The sequence below is a fragment of the Esox lucius genome, chromosome 1 (assembly GCF_011004845.1).
Source record: "Esox lucius isolate fEsoLuc1 chromosome 1, fEsoLuc1.pri, whole genome shotgun sequence".
Taxonomy (NCBI): Eukaryota; Metazoa; Chordata; class Actinopteri; order Esociformes; family Esocidae; genus Esox; species Esox lucius.
This window is the reverse complement of record NC_047569.1, coordinates 14,676,699-14,693,919: the sequence shown is the minus strand read 5'-3', so window position 1 is coordinate 14,693,919 and position 17,221 is coordinate 14,676,699. Positions and strand designations below refer to the sequence as shown.

The 17,221-nt window shown below is 42.6% G+C and overlaps 2 protein-coding genes across 2 annotated transcripts; one reads left to right on the top strand and one right to left on the bottom strand.

The window, feature by feature from the left end:
* Positions 1 to 1,489: 1,489 nt before the first annotated feature.
* On the top strand, positions 1,490 to 8,805 carry efhd1 (EF-hand domain family, member D1). The gene is made up of 4 exons (XM_010902309.5): positions 1,490 to 1,800; positions 5,905 to 6,052; positions 7,166 to 7,300; positions 8,083 to 8,805. Exons 1-4 carry the CDS (start codon positions 1,490 to 1,492, stop codon positions 8,215 to 8,217), a joined length of 729 nt encoding a protein of 242 aa, XP_010900611.1. The 3' UTR covers positions 8,218 to 8,805.
* Positions 8,806 to 9,058: 253 nt separating this feature from the next.
* kcnj13 (potassium inwardly rectifying channel subfamily J member 13) lies at positions 9,059 to 16,414 on the bottom strand. The gene is made up of 4 exons (XM_010902310.5): positions 16,009 to 16,414; positions 12,614 to 12,860; positions 12,053 to 12,389; positions 9,059 to 11,876 (listed from the first exon to the last, which is right to left on the bottom strand). The coding sequence occupies exons 2-4, from the start codon at positions 12,812 to 12,814 to the stop codon at positions 11,302 to 11,304; spliced, it is 1,113 nt and encodes a 370-aa protein (XP_010900612.1). The 5' UTR covers positions 12,815 to 12,860; positions 16,009 to 16,414; the 3' UTR covers positions 9,059 to 11,301.
* Positions 16,415 to 17,221: the final 807 nt, after the last annotated feature.

The following is a 17,221-nucleotide window of genomic DNA, read 5'->3' as shown; positions in this document are numbered from 1 at the left end:
AAAGGAAGTGGAGACCTACTTCGAACTCTGTGCTCCAGAACTCCCCATAAAGGTTCAATTATTTTCATAGCTGGTTTTGGGGAGGACATGGAGGGCATTTTTACATTAATCAAACGTCCCATGAATTAGTTTAGCAGTGTATATGAGGACATAATCATCCTGATGTTGAAAAATCATTAGGGAACAGTATTTGTGGCATGTGGTGGACTTGGTTCTGTAAAGTGGCTTCATATTCCTTGGCTGTAATATGACCATGCAGAGCAATCATCCAACCAACTGACTCCCACAAGATGGTTGCCCATACCATTAACACATCCTTGTTAAATAGTTGGAAGCAGACATTGATGGCTGAAGGCATACTTTGGCTTCATCCAAATATAAACCTGTCCAGATGTAGGAAATAAGGTGAAAGAGTCCTGCGTCTTGGTGCATTGGCAATTGGACACAAGCTATTTCCAGATGGTAGCCATGCCATCAATTCCAGGTTTCTGAAGCTCACAACATACAGTACATTTGTTTTTAGTTGAGACTTGATCACTGAGTTGCTTCTTTACGCAGTAATTTCCGAGATTGAGATTTTGGGGCTTTGAGCAAATATCTTGTTAAGTGTCTGTCTATCCCTGTTGGCCAGTTCTGAGATACAACCACTGTTCCTGTTTGTTGGTGCAATTTCTAACCTGTCATGACTGTTCTCCTTGACACATTGAATAATTTGGTTGTTGCTTTTCTTAATCAGTGCTCCTGCAATTCAGACACTGACTGTTTGGCCTCTTTGGAATTCTGTTAGTTGCTTCATGTTGCTTTGAAAACTAAAGTATTACAATGTTTATTGTCAGACATCTTTTGTAGCTGAAATGTTTGTACTGCTAATTTGCCATCATCCTCATGTTACTGCTGGAACTGCATTTGTTTATTGTGATTTAGTTTCTTCTATATCCATTAATCATTCCATCTCCTGTAAATATCCATAGGGATTTCTGCATGTGACGGCAAAAAGATGTTTGATTAACACTAAACAACAAAATGTAGATTTTTAAAAAAAAATACTTTCCTTTGCCACTGAGCATGACATTTAGGCACAGGTAAGACTTTCTTGAATTGTGGACAAGTTGAGTTGCACAGCTAGACTGGGGTTTCAAGTTGATACTGTGTATATATAGACACACATTTAGATTTCATAACCACAAATACAGATTCCACCGCCACAAAGTACATTTTTTTCTTCACAGAAATGTGCTTTTAGCCGTAATTTAAGGTTAGGCATAAAGTTAACAGTGTGGTTATGGTTAAGGTTAGGCTGACTAGTGTGTGGCTGGTTTCAGATGTGTGTTGTGATGCTGATGCTCCGTTGTGCCCCACCCCCTCGAAAATATACTGTTTGTCGTTGATGAGAACTCTGAGCCACCAGCTGACACACACAGCTGACTTCCATCCCGACCACCCCGCACACGCTTCCACCGCATTAAATTAAAAAGGTTTCCTACGCACAATGGCATCGGATGAACTGACGAGGAAACTGCAACGCAGACTGGCCGCGGAGCATGCAGCTGCCTTGGCCAACCAGTGTGCGTCAGAGGTGAATCCGGTGAATCCAAGCGACCCTGTCTCTGAGCCGCTGGAAAAAGCGGTGGTGGGCATTGTCAATGATGCCACATCGGAACTCACGGCGAAACTCACCCGTAGACTGGACATCAACGAAGGGAACGCTACTCCCAAACAAGCCAAGGTGTTCAATCCCTACACGGAATTCAAAGAATTTTCACGAAAACAGATCAAAGACATGGAGAAAATGTTCAAACGGTAGGCTTGGACTTTATTTGCAAACTACGTTACGTGAATATAGTATCATAGTGCATTATTTTCTGCCTTGACAAAAAAAAATCCACGTCAGTAGTCAATGCATGGTCTAGTCACATCCAGGTAAAGTAATGAGTGGTCAAATGAGATGATCAGATCACGGATGAAAGAGGCTACCTGACCACAACTGACCGATATTTCCAGTGACCTAGCTCCGCATAGCTGCTACAGTTGATTTGTTCTGGAACTTCACCGACAAAAAAATAATCATTTTCAACATATTAACTGTTTGAAAACATATTAAACATGCGTATTTTAGCTCACATGACAATAAAAATCACTATAAATTTAGTCTTAATATCCGTATTTAGTTTGCTGTTTTTCTACCACTAATTAATGCTCTGAGTGCATAGGCTACTGTACGAATGTTGTGAGTGCGCGCATGTATGTGTGTACATTTGCGTGTGTGAGGGGCTTTGATAAGTTTTGTCACTGCCCAGTCTGGGTTGTGGGGCTGTACTGGACTCTGGCCTATTACTGACATCCTCAGTAATAGGCCAGAATAAGGTTTTTCTCCTGGGCCAATGGGACTGTACTATCATTGTGCTGCTGTCTTTTTTTTTTTTTCACTGGAGAGAAAAGGGTCACTCTTCTCAAACGCTGGGTCTCCAGTGACACCCCCTTTCCTGTGCAACAATGTCATCTTTGTGATTCTGTGTGAGTTTGTGTGTGTCTTTTACACGCACACTGGAAATCGACAGATGAGAGGAGAACGTACTGTATAATGTTTCACTAGTGAGGTAGAGGGATATTAGCCTCAACCCTGCACTCAACTCATGTCATCCCCAATTTTTGCTCTTAACCTAACCCCTATGCCAAATTTACATTTTCTTTTTGGTAGAAGGTGTACCTTCCAAGTGTAGTTTTACCTGTATATACACACGCGCGCACACACGTTTAATCTGGTGAATAGTATTTGGGTCAGCCACTTCACTAGCTGTTAAATTAGACATGTACATTTCTTAATTGGTTGACATTAACTGCCCAGATATCCCAGTTGTCTCACCATCGTTGGTAGGGCGTAAGTGGGATGTGTCATCCATATCCTCTGTTTTCTTCCATAAACCCCCCCTCCAGCCAGAGATGGCTCAGCCGTCTTTCCTATTGCCATCCCTGGCTTCATACACATGTCCACCCTATCAAAGAAGCGTGTCGCAACACTACCCCCAACACGGCTGGAAATCTCATGAATCATAGCGAGTTTCTGTTCACGTTTCTGACTGATGAATTGCCCACAGTGAGTTGAAAGTAAAACCACCATTTGATTACGATCCTATCGTCTCTTTGCAGGCTTTTCATTCGCGGAATAGAAGAGGTCAGGTGGGATCCATTATTTTCTGTGTGGACACTGTGTTCTTTATCCCCCACTCCCCCTGTTCTACTTAGCTTTGCGTGCAGGGTACTTGCCCCTTTGACCTTGGCACACTGGCTGGTGGCCCGAGATGTGGGTAAGGCACATGTTGAGTGGGGGCAAACTGATTAGACAGTGGCCGGTCTGTCTGTGCCCTGAAGTTTGCTTGGATGTCATGGTGGCACGGTTAGGGTGAGGGACCAGGAACCGGGGCGTTTTGTAACGTGCCAAGCGGAGAAAGGCCAGGAGAGGGAGGGGTTATTCCATCCAAAAGTCTCCTCCTCTCTCTAACCCCTCTAAACTTGGCCCCATCCCAAAACGCATGCTTATCTCCAACACACTTCATGCACAATGCTAAGTTTGTTTTGATTTAGTCACTACTAAAACATGGCCTTCGGTGATGTTCGTCACTGGATTTCAGAGGGACGGATTTTCCCCCCTCACATTTGTTTCGTCCCTCAGTCCACAAATATCCTTGTATCTAGGGTGAAAATGCACAGGCACGTGCCCCAGCCTGCCACTGTTCTTAAACGTGCTGCATTGGAGATAAGGATGTAGCGCTACCAGCCAGCTCTAACCTGCTCCGTCTTCACTCAGACACTAGAACACTCTATAGCAGCAGTGGTGTCCTGAATACATTGCTGCTAGAGAGAGAGAGAGATCTCCAAAATACAGTGTCCATGCTAAAGGCTTTGGCATCTATAATTAGCGTCCTGCAGGAAGCTAGCTGTGGGACAATAAGGCCTGACCATAGATCGAGTTTGTGGCTGGGGCACCGCTCCCTTATAAAAAAAGGACATTCCTTAACTCTCTTCTTTCAATGCTTTGCATGATAATTTTTCCAAAGCCAAACAACCTTTTGGTGTCATCAACACTCGTCAAAGCTTTCGGCTGCCTTTCAGTCAATAGGTTGGCATAGAGGGCCGAGGCTAGGATACTTGCCCACTGCCCAGAGTAGTATTTATCTCACCATAGTACTTCAAGTCTTCTGACTAGGCAGTTTTTCCCCCCTGTTCTTTCAGCATAACATATTGTTGTTGGGAGACACTGTCTGTCCTAGCTGCCGCTAATCCGTGGAGGGAGTTCTGTATGCGCCAGTGCCAGTTGCTGTGGAGCTTTTTTTTTAAACAGTTGTTGTTCTGCTCAGCTGTGGAGGGCCAAACAGAACCAGCTGTTCTGAATCAGACCTACAGACAGCAGGACATTTACTGGGGGAATCAGGGAGGGGAATGAATATGGTGATTCAGCAGGCCTGTCAGGGCAGGGGATAGGAATTAATGTGTTGGGTGGGTTAAAGTGCTGTGGATGATGGGGATTGATTTCTAATAGGTCAAACTTGTTTCATTGTGAGCGTTACTTTGTGTTATTATATAAGTTTCAATAGCTTATTTTGGGATGGGCGTTTTAGCATTCGTAAAGCAAGGTTTCCATTTGAAATTGTGGAGGTTGGGGACTGGTTTAGATCAATGGTCCTTTGTGCCACTGAGACGATATCTTTAGACTGATTGTTACAAAAGTCCTAAAGCAGCTTGTATAGAAGGGAGGGGGTTTAGTTCCTATGGCCTTTGATGTGTTTGACTGAAACAATGACCTCTCTCTGGCCTGGCCAGATTACACTCTTACCATTAAGGCCCCAGCCAATAGGAGGTGTGTTTGTGTGTCGCAGTGTATGTGCTTCCTCACTCACACCCAGAGACGGTGCTGTTCTAACAGCGATGGTAAAGTATCTATGAATACTTACCAGAAAGAAACACATTAGCACAGCTCGCTTATTTGTTTTCATCAATCACTCCATTGGTCTGTCAACTTCCCCAAATACCAATTATTCATACATTCTGGTTTGTTTTGAATGTGTTTTTAACTGTTTTAAGTGACTGTTTTGTAGGTGTGTTTTTAACCTTTTTAAATGACTGTTTTGTGGGTGTGTTTTTCGACCCATTTAAATGACTGTTTTGTGTGTGTTTAACTGGGACACATCAGAGAAAGTTGGTGTTTGTGTGGCCGTCAAGTGCAAACCAGCTGTCAGGTGTCCGTGTGGTTGGTGTCAAGCCTTGAGTGTCGTCTCAGTGCCAGACTCAAGACCTGCATCATTGTCTAGCTGCGGTCATCTGCCCAGTCTCAGGGACATAAAGTGGTCTGACCTTAGAGACGACTGTCACATGGGGCTTTGCGGTTTTGCTGAGCTGTTGATGTGAACGTGATGTATTCCTCTGGGCTCTAGTTGTTTGCTGTAGTCTTTGCCCTGCTTTATTTACACTGGACATGTTATCCGTTCTGATAAACCAGTGTCTGTGAATCGTCTCTTTCTGAGTGTAGTAGGTTTTACCTGTGGCGAAGGAACTATATGGTTATAATGGCGCTTAAAGGGATATTTAGTTTTTTAAGCACGCTACTCTTGTTTTTACATCTTTGTGGAGTAAATTAAACATTTATGCCCATCATGGTGGCAACAGCCCAGTGTTTTGAAATTAACTGGCTTCAAAGTTAATTGTGGGGACATTTTAAAGCACATTGCTGCCTGTCTTCTGCTTTATTCGCTGAGTCAATCCACCACCACTAGTGTATGACTCAGGCAAGCGATTGACCCAACCGAAGAAGCTCAGGAATGGAATTGTCTTTGTGATGGATGCTACCATGCTAAAAGTGGGGGACGACGACCATGCAGAAACACTAACATCCCTTTCCATGCGCTGCAGGTTTGACAGTGGTAAAGACGGCTTTATAGACCTGATGGAGCTGAAGCTGATGATGGAGAAGCTGGGGGCGCCTCAAACCCACCTGGGCCTGAAAAACATGATCAAGGAGGTGGACGAAGACTTTGACGGCAAGCTCAGCTACAGAGAGGTGTGTGTGTGTGTGTGTGTGTGTGACACGTCTGTTAATGAGTGTTTATTTTTAAACTGCATCCCATTTATTCCGTTCCTGCTGGCAGTTAAAGGGTGTGCCTTGTTATCACTCTGTGAAAGTACGGTGGGTGTGAAAGAAGGCGAGAGACGCTGATTACGACATGTGGAGACCTTGTGTATGTCCCTATTCTAACCACCGCCCCCCCCTTTCACAAAAACACACACGCTCCCAGGATTACACAGGTGGTGACAGGAGCAGCTGAAAGGATTGATACAAAGACTCTGTGTTGCAGCTCTGAGGCCTTTGACCAAAGCCCAGATCCTGCCTCATTCTCTCCTGTTTGGTGTATCAGTGCTCATGGATCCCCTAACAGCATATTTCCACTGGGGCTACTAGTGGTCAGGCTGCAGAGAAAACTATCAGGTGGCTGCACTGAGGTCACTCCCACAAACCACTGTGAGGACAATTCTTGCTCTACACCCACAAACAGCTGTTATCGTGTCTCCGTGATGACATGATAGCCGAATGTGTGGTACACCTTAATGTGGTGAAGCTTTGTAGGGATTGCCAGTTCTGACAGTTGTCGTGTGAGCCAATGCAGAACCCTGGCTTTATTTGGGAAAACAACAGTTAAATGAATAAAGTCTCAACCAAATGAACTTGTTCAGTTTATTTCACCATGTACAGGCCTAGGCGGTTCTGTTCCAGACATTCCACAGGTACTGCAGGATTTTGTCCCAACCAGGCACCCCAACAAAACAACTTGCTGTGAACTGAAACGTTTGTACTTGCCCAAATGAAACCCATCCAGCTGGGTTAAATCTGCAGCGTGATGAGGCTTGGCTACTCCGTTAGTCTTAAGTCATCGTCACCCCCCCCCCCCCCCCCCCTTAGAATGTTTTACTATCAAGCATAGGTAGTGTTTATGCATTCCACAGAAGGGAAATTAATATATGGTTCATATAACAAATGAAATAATAAAACCAAACACACAGGACAGGAGAAAAAACGAGCAGATCAAAAATGGCAGGTGAAGGTAAAATAAAATAACTGAAACAGGAAGTGTCACAGTCTCTATGGTTCTCTCTTTCCCTTATGGTTCTCCGCCAGTTCCTGCTGATCTTCAGACGTGCAGCGGCAGGCGAGCTGCAGGATGAAAGTGGTCTGATGGCCCTAGCCAGACTGTCTGAAATTGACGTCTCCACAGAGGGTGTCATGGGGGCGCGGGATTTCTTTGAGGCTAAGGTAAGACTCTGTGTGTGAGAGACCCTTTTAAAAAAAAAAATTTTACCTTGTTTTTCTGCCAGATTTTGTGGTGTAAAATGTGTGCTTAAGGCCCCACTTCATCAGAGTAACTAACCAACTTGGGACTGTCGATGTCGAGATATGTGACTTTGAACCACCTCCGGTGCCTTTCTGGTTCTTATCATACTGCTCGCTCAACCAGGAAGTCTAGACCGGAATCCTTTCGTGCCAAAAGGAACACACTCTTTCTCAATTGAGTCCACCTTAGGGAGTCACTAGAGCGCATCGAAGCAAGGCAACCATATTAGATTACCAACCCCAATAGCACCATCCTCTGTGGGACTCCTGCGCTAATCTGTGCGCAGTGTGTGTAAAATAGGGTTTATGTGTCATCTTCATAGGATCCATGCCTGTGATAAGCAGGGTTAATTGAGCAAGTCGAAGGTGTGCAATAGTTGTGAACCAAAACAGGTCACAGTATACAGATCACAAGCACAGCCATTTTAAGAACTGACCTGCAATAGCTGGCCTAATTAATTCCTCACAGTGCACAACGCAATCATAATGGGATTCTACTTAAGTATGTCTTAGGTTACATTGACCTCTAGTGGATGGATAATTATTGCAGTGACTGTGTGGCCATTTTTGAGTCTGCAATCTAGATTAAAACGATGTAATATGATGTTTCAAGTACTGAGTAATGAGTATTGCGTTTAAAATTGGTGTTCTGATACCCACCTATGGTGTAGGAATCTACTGTAAAAATGTGTTGTATGTTACAGGCATTGGCTCTGAAGGTGAGTAGTAAGTTTGAGGCTGAGATCCGAGAGGAGCAGGAGGAAAGGAAGAGAGTGGATTTGGACAGGAAGCAGAGACGGGCTGCTTTCAAAGAGCTGCAATCTACATTCTGTTCATAATACTGTATACACACACACACACACACACACACACTAAAAGATGCACTCAAATTCCCCAAAAGGGTAATAATTTTAAAGTAGTTCCAAAGATTTACTGACCTAGAACTTTTTACTGAATAAAGAGATATCATTCACTTACAATTAATTGTTAATATCCTTCTCATTAATGTTATTGTATAAGCTATTATACAGAAGAGTGTTACTTATTGTAAAACACAAGTCATAACTATTTTTAAATGTTTTTCTTTCTTACATTTGCCATTACTAATGACCTTTTTTATATGTTCATTACAGAGGTTTTTGGGGTGCAATGTATTGACCAATTTGTGTAGAAGGCAAAGGAATTTCACAACAGCTGTGTGAATTATTTTTTTTACCACGTTTTTGTTGAAACTTTTAAAACTCATTCATTCATTGCTATTTAATATGACCATATTCTAAGTGTTACTATTATATATCTACCTGTAATTCATGTCCTGGTTTGAAGATGAAGACCATCTAGCTATGTAGGCTATGTTTTATAGTGTTCTGAAATTAAAAGGAATGGATTTATTGTATTTTTCCATAAATAAAATAATTGTGATCGCATTCTCTCAATTGTGTGTATTCCGTTGATGGCATGCATTTTGCTATTCTGAACTGTCACAGTAAATGCATTACCAGTGGTGAAAGATATTGCTTGATGTTGTCATACTGGATTACATTTTGTATGAATCAACTCTGAGTCCTAGATAGGATTTTGTGGCAAATTGTTGAATGAAGTATGAGAAATTATAAAAAAAAAGGTATTTGAATGTTTAGAAAATATTATTTTATTTAATGTAATGTACACTGTACAAGCCATTGGAACATGTATTATGATACAATAAGATTTCATCTCTCAAAATCAGGGCTTTCTTTCCACAACATTCCTTCCAAATACTCCTTAATCGTGGTGAATTGCTGTTGTTGAGTCATGCATACACTATATGCATGATGTAGTAGTGATTTTTGTCTTTACATAAATTCAAAGGGCAAATATAACGATCAACTTACATCTTTCTGCAAATGCTGAAGCTATTACTAAAGTGCTCAATCTAAAGCCATAGTATTTTACAATGTATAACATATTACATTTTTTTTTCTGTGGCTAATATTTGGTGCATATAGACACAAACTGATTTCTGTGAAGATTTCTCCTAAACATTTAAGGCTGTAATCTAATCAATTTGCAGTTAAATCAACTATAATATTTTCTAAGGCTTGACTGATATATCTGACAGTTCAATATAATATACCTCAGTTAAAGTTATTGAAGACATTGAGTTCCCATTGAGTCACCACTCAAAGTACAAGGTTCCTCTACACTACTGAGGCTGTGTACACAAACAGCCCAATCTTATTATTTTTTTAAATAGGAGTTTTTATGAATTTGTCTTTTGACCAACATGATCAGCTTTTTGCCATAGAATTGAATTGGGCTGCCTGTGTAAAACCAGTGGAAGAGTGTATTCCATAGCAGCGTAGTTCGATTGTGGAATATCTTCCTTCATGGCAGTGAATGTGCCCGTTGGTTGTTGAGATCTCCAGGAGGTGAGAAGTTCTACAGTCTAGTGGTCTTCAATGAACTTGATGAATGCTGTTTGGTAAGGTCCAGGTTACCAAGTCAAAGGCTACATATGAACTTGCAGCCCAATTCTGATTTACATTGTCTTGCAAAAATATTCAAAAACCTGACCAATTCCCTCATTTTACTGTAATGATTTTACCTCATTTTACTGTCATCATACATGTAGTGATGATACATTGGCATTTTGTTCTGTTATTATATTTTAAAACACTGACACTAACAATCAATTGTTTAGTGGTGGCATGGGTTTTATAATATGTTTAAGAATAATAAAAAACTGAAATATGTTGCATAAATAAATATTCAACCCCTATACACAAGTATTTGATAAAGACAACTTTTGCTGCAATAACAGTCTTTTGGTAAGTAGATATGTCCCAGTTTTGCACACATCAGTGGCAATCACATTGATTGACAGTTCCATTCCTGAGAGATTGTGTCCCCTTCTTCCTGTAGGACATTTGTCTATATATTCGTGAGCCACTATAATGTGGCTTTGCCTTGTGCTTGGGATCAGTGTTGTGTTGAAAGGTGAATTTACTCCCAAGCTTTATTTTGTAAACAAACAATTCAATATTTTGTAACCTATTCCTAATCTATGCATGTCTCTTACTTTAACCCTAATGTCAGTATAATGGTCTTTGGTCTTAATGTTCCATCAAATTCACAGCCTGACCACTGATCCTTAAGCTGTAGTTTCTTATCCAGAAAATGTGACAGCAAATGGAATGGCTCTCACGTGGAGGCCAATGGTGAGGTAACTGTTCTTGTTACGGCACATTCTGGGAGCTTCCACAGCACAGGGATTTAATATTTATAAAAGCAATATATTTCAGATTTTGCATTTTTCTAAGCATACATATTTCTAAGCATATAACCAATGTAACCATATAATAATAGATTTTTGAGTGTCAGTGTTTTCAAATAAAATATTAAACAGAAAGGAAAGGAAACAGAAAGGAAGTACAGGGGTTTGAATACTTTTGAAAGTCACTGTGTTTTCCATAATTTGGTATTTTGAGATCTCGTTTTTTACATCAGATCTTTTTCAGAGCTGATCTGAATGGGCATGATGATTTTATTATGTCATAAAATTCATAAAAAATTGTCGTATAAGATACTGTTTAAAATTATATTTGTGTTTGTGGATGAATAAACCTCTGCCAAATGCATTTTACGAAGTTTTTTGCTTTGATGATCCATTGCGTATTTGCCCATTGAATAACGTTAAAAAAGCCTAAAAAAAGTTATAAAAAATACAAGGCTACTTCCTGGAAATCGACAGGTCACTTGCATGGCGTATTGCCCTTACCTCTCCCTGTCTGACCTCTGCCCTTAGCCCTTTTCCAATTTCTCTATCCCTGTGATACTTCCCTCAGCCCTCACTCAACATATCTTTTTCTTCTACACCCTTGACCCCCCGGCTTATGATTCTCTGCCCAACCCCCTTCCAATCATCCTCCCCTTTCATCTCCTTACTCCATCCTGTCACTCCCATCCCCGTTGATCTGCACCACAAACTCCTTGTCCAGCGGCTCCTTGCAGTGGGCAATGCCAAAGTGCTGGCTGCTCACCTGGTACCTGCCCTGTTTGTCAAACCCCATGGCGGGCAAGAAGAGTCGATCAAACTGGATCTCCTGACGAAGGTAGGACGTCCTCTTCTGGCAGGCATCGCCCGTGCCTTCCTGGGATGCGGAGAGAAACACCACCAGCTCAAAGTGGCTGGCACTGCCCTCCCGCAGGGCCGGGTAGAGGGGGCTATTGCGGTCCAGAACGTGGTAGAAGGTGAGTGGGAAGATGAAGAAGGGGCAGGGGCGTGCGCCCAGGCGGTCTAGTTGGAAGTCCAGGTTGGTCTGGTGCAGGACCTGGCCATCCTTCTCTTCGTACAGAACGGCGCTGACCTCCACATCCACCAGGGGGCGACGCAACAGGTTGGTGGCCCGGAACATGAGGCAGGGTTGGCCCTGGTGGTGCCCCACCACTGCCTGGGGGCTGAACTGGATGGCCCCCGCACGCTTTTGGGGTCGGGCGATCTTGGCCACAAACGCACCTAGAAGACAGTGGAGAAAAGGGACACAGTTCTTATGCGAACATATCAGCAGTTGTCCATTGCAGGTGAAACTAAAATTTTATAGAAACTAGAGAGGAAAATTATGCAGTGGACCCTCAGCATAGAAAGGTAACAAGAACAAGCAACGAACGTAAAAAGGTTCTCCAACAGCGTACCTGTGATGAAGGCCTCCAGCATGAGACCCAGCAGCATCTGAACAGCCAACAGGGCGATGGCGCTGGGACAGTCTCCGCTGGGGAACATGGTGCCATACCCGATGGTCAGCTGGGTCTCCAGGGAGAAGGAGAAGGCCGCGGTGAAGCTGGTGATGTGTTTGACGCACACCACGTGACCGTCTGGAGGAGCGTCGTGGTCCTCCACGACCAGGTCTCCGTTCAGGTGGGCCAGTAGGTACCACAGGCAGGCGAACAGCAGCCAGTGGGCCAGGAAGGAGGTGCAGAAGGCCAATAGGACCCAGCGCCAGCGCAGGCACACCACCGCACCCCAAAGGTCCTGCAGAGCAAAGACGTGGGTTCCAAACCCCTTATATTACTGGCTGGCTCCTGGGACACAGACAGAGTCCATCTGATTGTGTGTTAGGAGCACTGTGGCTTTCAAAGGCAATTTAGAAATGATCTGATATCATAAAAAGGCTGTAAAAAATGGGACATCTGTGAACGCAGATGTATTGTTTTCAGAAGCACAGTGGACACAAAGGCGTTTCTAGGTTTGTTCACCTGTAGCGCCAGGAGCCAGGCGGAGGCGGAGGACCAAGACGGCCAGAGGCCCGCAGAGGGAGCGGGGGAGCGCAGGGCACAGTGGCCATCCTTGGTCACCAAGCGCTGGCAGGACAGGGAGGACGGAGATGATGTGGACAACAGGAGAGGGGAGGAGGAGGCCTTGTTCCCTTCCAGGTCGTTGGTCGTTTTGGTCGTCATGGTTACGGGGAGGCGACGGACAGAGGGCAGGTCAGGGTGAAGGTATCTGTAAACAAGGAAATTCAGGCCAAGATCCACAGAGGACCGTTTACAATAACTTTATAAACATTGACAACTTTGACTTTACAAATCCAATTCGACCCTGTTTAGTTACGTACATAGGGGGACAGATAGAGAGAGAGAGACAGAAACTTCCAGAAACGTCTAGAATGTTGTTGCAGGTGATTAGAGAAGTGCTCAGTGGGGTATCTGTCAGTGGAACACAGCGACATGCAGAGCAGGAATGTGGTGAGTTTAATCTGTGAGGAACAGACTCTGTAACAATCACTACAGTAATAGGCCGGTACTCTCTCACATCTTTAGTCTCATTCACCAGCATTTTAGTATTCTTATAGATGAGCACTTGATTTAATAATGGCCCCTAAATATGTAGTGACTATATACGATATGATGACACTTTGGACTTTATCCATCTAGGGGAGATGGAGAGTTTTATAATGTTTATAGCTCCTATAAGAATAAATTGTATTTTATGTGAAACTTTTAATAATCCTTCCTTGTCTCCATGTTAAATATTCATTATTGGGCAACCTTTAAGTCCTACAGTACAACTCACATATGGACAGGGGGGACCAGGCTGTTCATAATTTCAGCCTGTAAATTGCACATCCTGGGAAGTGTGTAGGTTAATACAAGCAGGCAGTAAAGATATTCCTTTAATACACACTTCAGTATATTTAAGTGCCAAAACCTCTTCAGCGGTTACAGTAAACAAAGCAAATGATGTGCCGGGAAATCACATTATTGTTTTCTGTGAATCAAATAAAAAATTACACTTAATCTGGTAGTAAAAAACAACCCCCTTAACAATGAATACAAACAGTCACTAAGACAAAATGTGTCACTAAATTTCATGGAAACCTACCTTATGTTTCTAGAAGGTTTTATTCAACATTTACATTTTGACTGCTGGTACTGTTCTCTTGGCCAAGCATGAGACTGTGAATACAGTAATGCTACAGGCTAATGGGTAAGCGTAGGGTTGGCTATGTGGCTATGTGTTAGCACAGTAAGAAGTGCCCCATTGTCCTGTGGTGGGGGATGCCAGTTTGAGAGAGGCCTTCAGAGAGGCTGTCACATGAGACGCATGTGGATTGCATGGGGGGCAAACAAACATACACAGCCACAGACACACTGTGATTATCAAGCTCCCATAACCCCCGTTGCATATTGAAACTGGCAGCCATTTTCTTAGTGTGTGAGCGAAAAATTGCTGTAACTATCAAATGATGCTAACTAACTGTGCCTCTGGGCTCTGTCTGTGAATGGGTGGGGAGGTTAAACTGGGACAGTGTGTTGCAGGTGGTTGTAGTTAGCTACAATAGGTCTAGTTTCTATATACAGAGCCTTGTCAGAATGCCTATTTGTGTATTTTTCAGCATTCACATTAGACACTCGGGCTGAGGAGTAGCGTAGATCCTGAGCATCTTACCTCATAACAGCCGTCAAGCACCCAGGCTACATTGGCTAGCATGCTAGCTTCTTTTAGACATCACTTCAGTGTAAACCTTTCATTTGCCAAGCAGAATTGTTTATACTGTCTAAGGGGTTAATTGCTGTAACTGGGTTGCTTGCAAGAATTTATTACGTTGTAGATAAGATATAAGATAAGTTGAAGATTACAGATAAATTGTAGATAGCTTAAGCTGAAGACAACACAAGTTGTAGATAACATATCAATAGCATGTTATTAGTGAGTTTGGTCTAGACTTTAAAGTTTAAAGTAGGTATATGTAGGATGAGGCTGTTTTACTCTCCTCTCACTTCTCCCTGCACTAGTCTTCACTGGTATTGATTACGATATAGAACAGTGTTAAAGTTGAATAGCATATGGATGGAAACTCCACATCCCCCTCTAACGTCCATCTTTAACCCCATCCCCATTGAGATCCATTGAGAACAACAGGGGAGAACCAGTTAACCATTCAGAGCTAAACAGTTATAGATGCTCAGTTATCTTAAAGATGAACTATGCAAGCTTTATCTGTGTTTATGAAACAGAGTTGGACAGGTTGTGAAAGTTGACCTGCCTTTGCCCTACTTATACCCAACATGTGTTGAAAATGAAAAGAAACAACCATTTTGTTACTTCAAGCTGGAAAAAGTTGACCTGTTATTTGACTTCTTCAGTCTAGGGTCTCGGAGGGTACAAGCTGTGTTTATGTATTCATTTACATGTACATGATTGACGGCAGACAGTCTTGCTTACGCTTGGCCTGCGTAGGTGATTCATTAGGTCAATTATGTTGCAAAAATATTCAAGAACATTGCACCAAACCAATCTTTGTTTTAATATCAAACTCTTTTAAGAATGCATTTAGACCCTTCTTGCAGTAGCAGCACGGGTCATTCTTGATCATTCTGTGATCAATGATGTCCCTTTGGAACCATATAAAACACTTTAAAATACATCTTCATCAATAGTATATCTTCATTTTTAATGAATAGGTAATTTAATAGTGCAAAACATATGTCTATACATTGTGGAAACTACTGTGCACTAATATATTTCAGTATTTATGTCATTGGTGTTAAAATTGGTGTTAAAATATTGAAAAGGACTGACTGCAACAATATACAAGGACCTTGAGCATTCCCTCCTGTGATAAACTGTTATCAGGAAGGGGTCGATATTAGAGAAAATGATTAGCTAATTACAAGCTTTTAGTGTGTCATATATTTTATGAGGCACTTGGTGCTGGTCAGTTTACATGATGGAAATTAACACTGTGGCAAAATGCTGAATCAAATCACTTTATTTTTTAAATGACTGACAACTTAGAGTCAATTTGTGACTTCCATTTCAGAAAACCTTAAATTATCTCAAATGGCTAAAGGTTCTCACTGCATTGGTACTACACCAACTGGCAAACAGTTATTAGCCCGGGGAATATGATTCATAGCATTTCTACCACTGCATTAATAAAAAATATAGTGAATTGGACAATGTACCCGAATAAAGGATAAAAGAAGCATATTCTCTCCAAAGCTTCACATGACAATGTAATTCAAGAAGTACCCCCCACAGTGTCAAACCCTTTCTGTCTCTTTCCCTCTCCCTGTTTGTCTATGACAGTTTCACCCTCATGAGTGGCCCAGGGTCCCCTGACTGCCTGTCCATCCAGGTTACTCACCGTGGTGCAGCAGAAGGGCCAGGGATTGCCCCTCTGATGGTGCACTTTTCACCTGAGCGCTGATCCGACGGCGGGCGGGGGGGCAGGGGGGGCCAGGTCAGGGGCGGGAGACTACCAAACCCTTGGGATGAGATGGGGTTTAAATCCTGAGGTATTCCAAAAGGTTAAAAGAAGGAAAAAGAACGAAGTGTCACCCCAGGAACTCTTCGGCGTGGGAGCCGGACTGAGCCCAACGCTCTGCTCTTCCGATCTGCAGCTCCGGCTCTTGGCCGAGGATGATTCGATTGGTCACATTACTCTGCATGTGGCCAATTAGTGTTCCCGGAAGGCAAGAGAGGGAGGAGAAAACCCAAAGAACAACACCTTGTCACAGTTCATTGACAGAGCCGGTTGTTGCTCTTCAGAGTCCTGCGGTTGGTAGGAGTGAATGATGACTGAATGATGGTGAGAGAGAGGCTTGGGATAGGGACAACAGCGTGTGAGTGACGGAGAGAGAGAGAAAGAGAGAGAGAAAGGGAGGGGAAGGAATATTGTGTATATATGTGTGAGACCATTGTAGCTGTTTATTTTATGGTCTGTCCTTTTATTTAGACAGAATCAGCCATGCTGTGTTCTAATACGTCTTTGCACTTAGGTGAAAAGCAAGGCCTCTGCCACATAGCTTTTGCCGGTACAGTTATGTCCAACTGATGATTATTTAAACGACTCACTGAAGAAGTGTTTAATTAAACACAACCGTGGAAGACAGGCCAAGTTGTAAAAGCAGATCTTCTTATAACTCACCCTAACCTACACTTGTAAGGCAAGTGTACCTGATTAGACACATTGTGAGCTGATGGTTGTAAAATGTTTATGACCAACTCTGCACTGTTTATAATTGGTGATAGCGTGTGTCCTTTGTCCTGATCTTGTCAACATTCTGATTGTACCCACATTGCTGGAGGGGTATGGATGATTAAAAGATAATGCGATCAAATCTTATTGGGGTAAATGGAAAACATCAGGACTTGATCATGACAATATCAGTACTAGACCAGGACTAGATCAGGACTAGATCAGGGCTAGATCAGGACAATATTAGGATGAAGGATGCATGTTATCACATTTGTATGGATATGAATTAGGAAAAAATTAGCTGGATGGGCAGACTTTTTATATTGTTACAATACTGGCCTTAAAAATAATTGACAAGTGGAACCATTGATTTATGGCC

Coding starts and splice junctions, on each gene's coding strand:
- efhd1 (XM_010902309.5), top strand. CDS start 1,490: ATGGCATCGGATGAACTGACGAGGAAACTGCAACGCAGACTGGCCGCG. Junction 6,053..7,165: donor GCAAGCTCAGCTACAGAGAG/GTGTGTGTGTGT, acceptor GTTCTCCGCCAG/TTCCTGCTGATCTTCAGACG. Junction 7,301..8,082: donor GGGATTTCTTTGAGGCTAAG/GTAAGACTCTGT, acceptor TGTATGTTACAG/GCATTGGCTCTGAAGGTGAG.
- kcnj13 (XM_010902310.5), bottom strand. CDS start 12,814: ATGACGACCAAAACGACCAACGACCTGGAAGGGAACAAGGCCTCCTCC. Junction 12,390..12,613: donor CCTGGCTCCTGGCGCTACAG/GTGAACAAACCT, acceptor TTTGCTCTGCAG/GACCTTTGGGGTGCGGTGGT. Junction 11,877..12,052: donor GCTGGAGGCCTTCATCACAG/GTACGCTGTTGG, acceptor ACTGTCTTCTAG/GTGCGTTTGTGGCCAAGATC.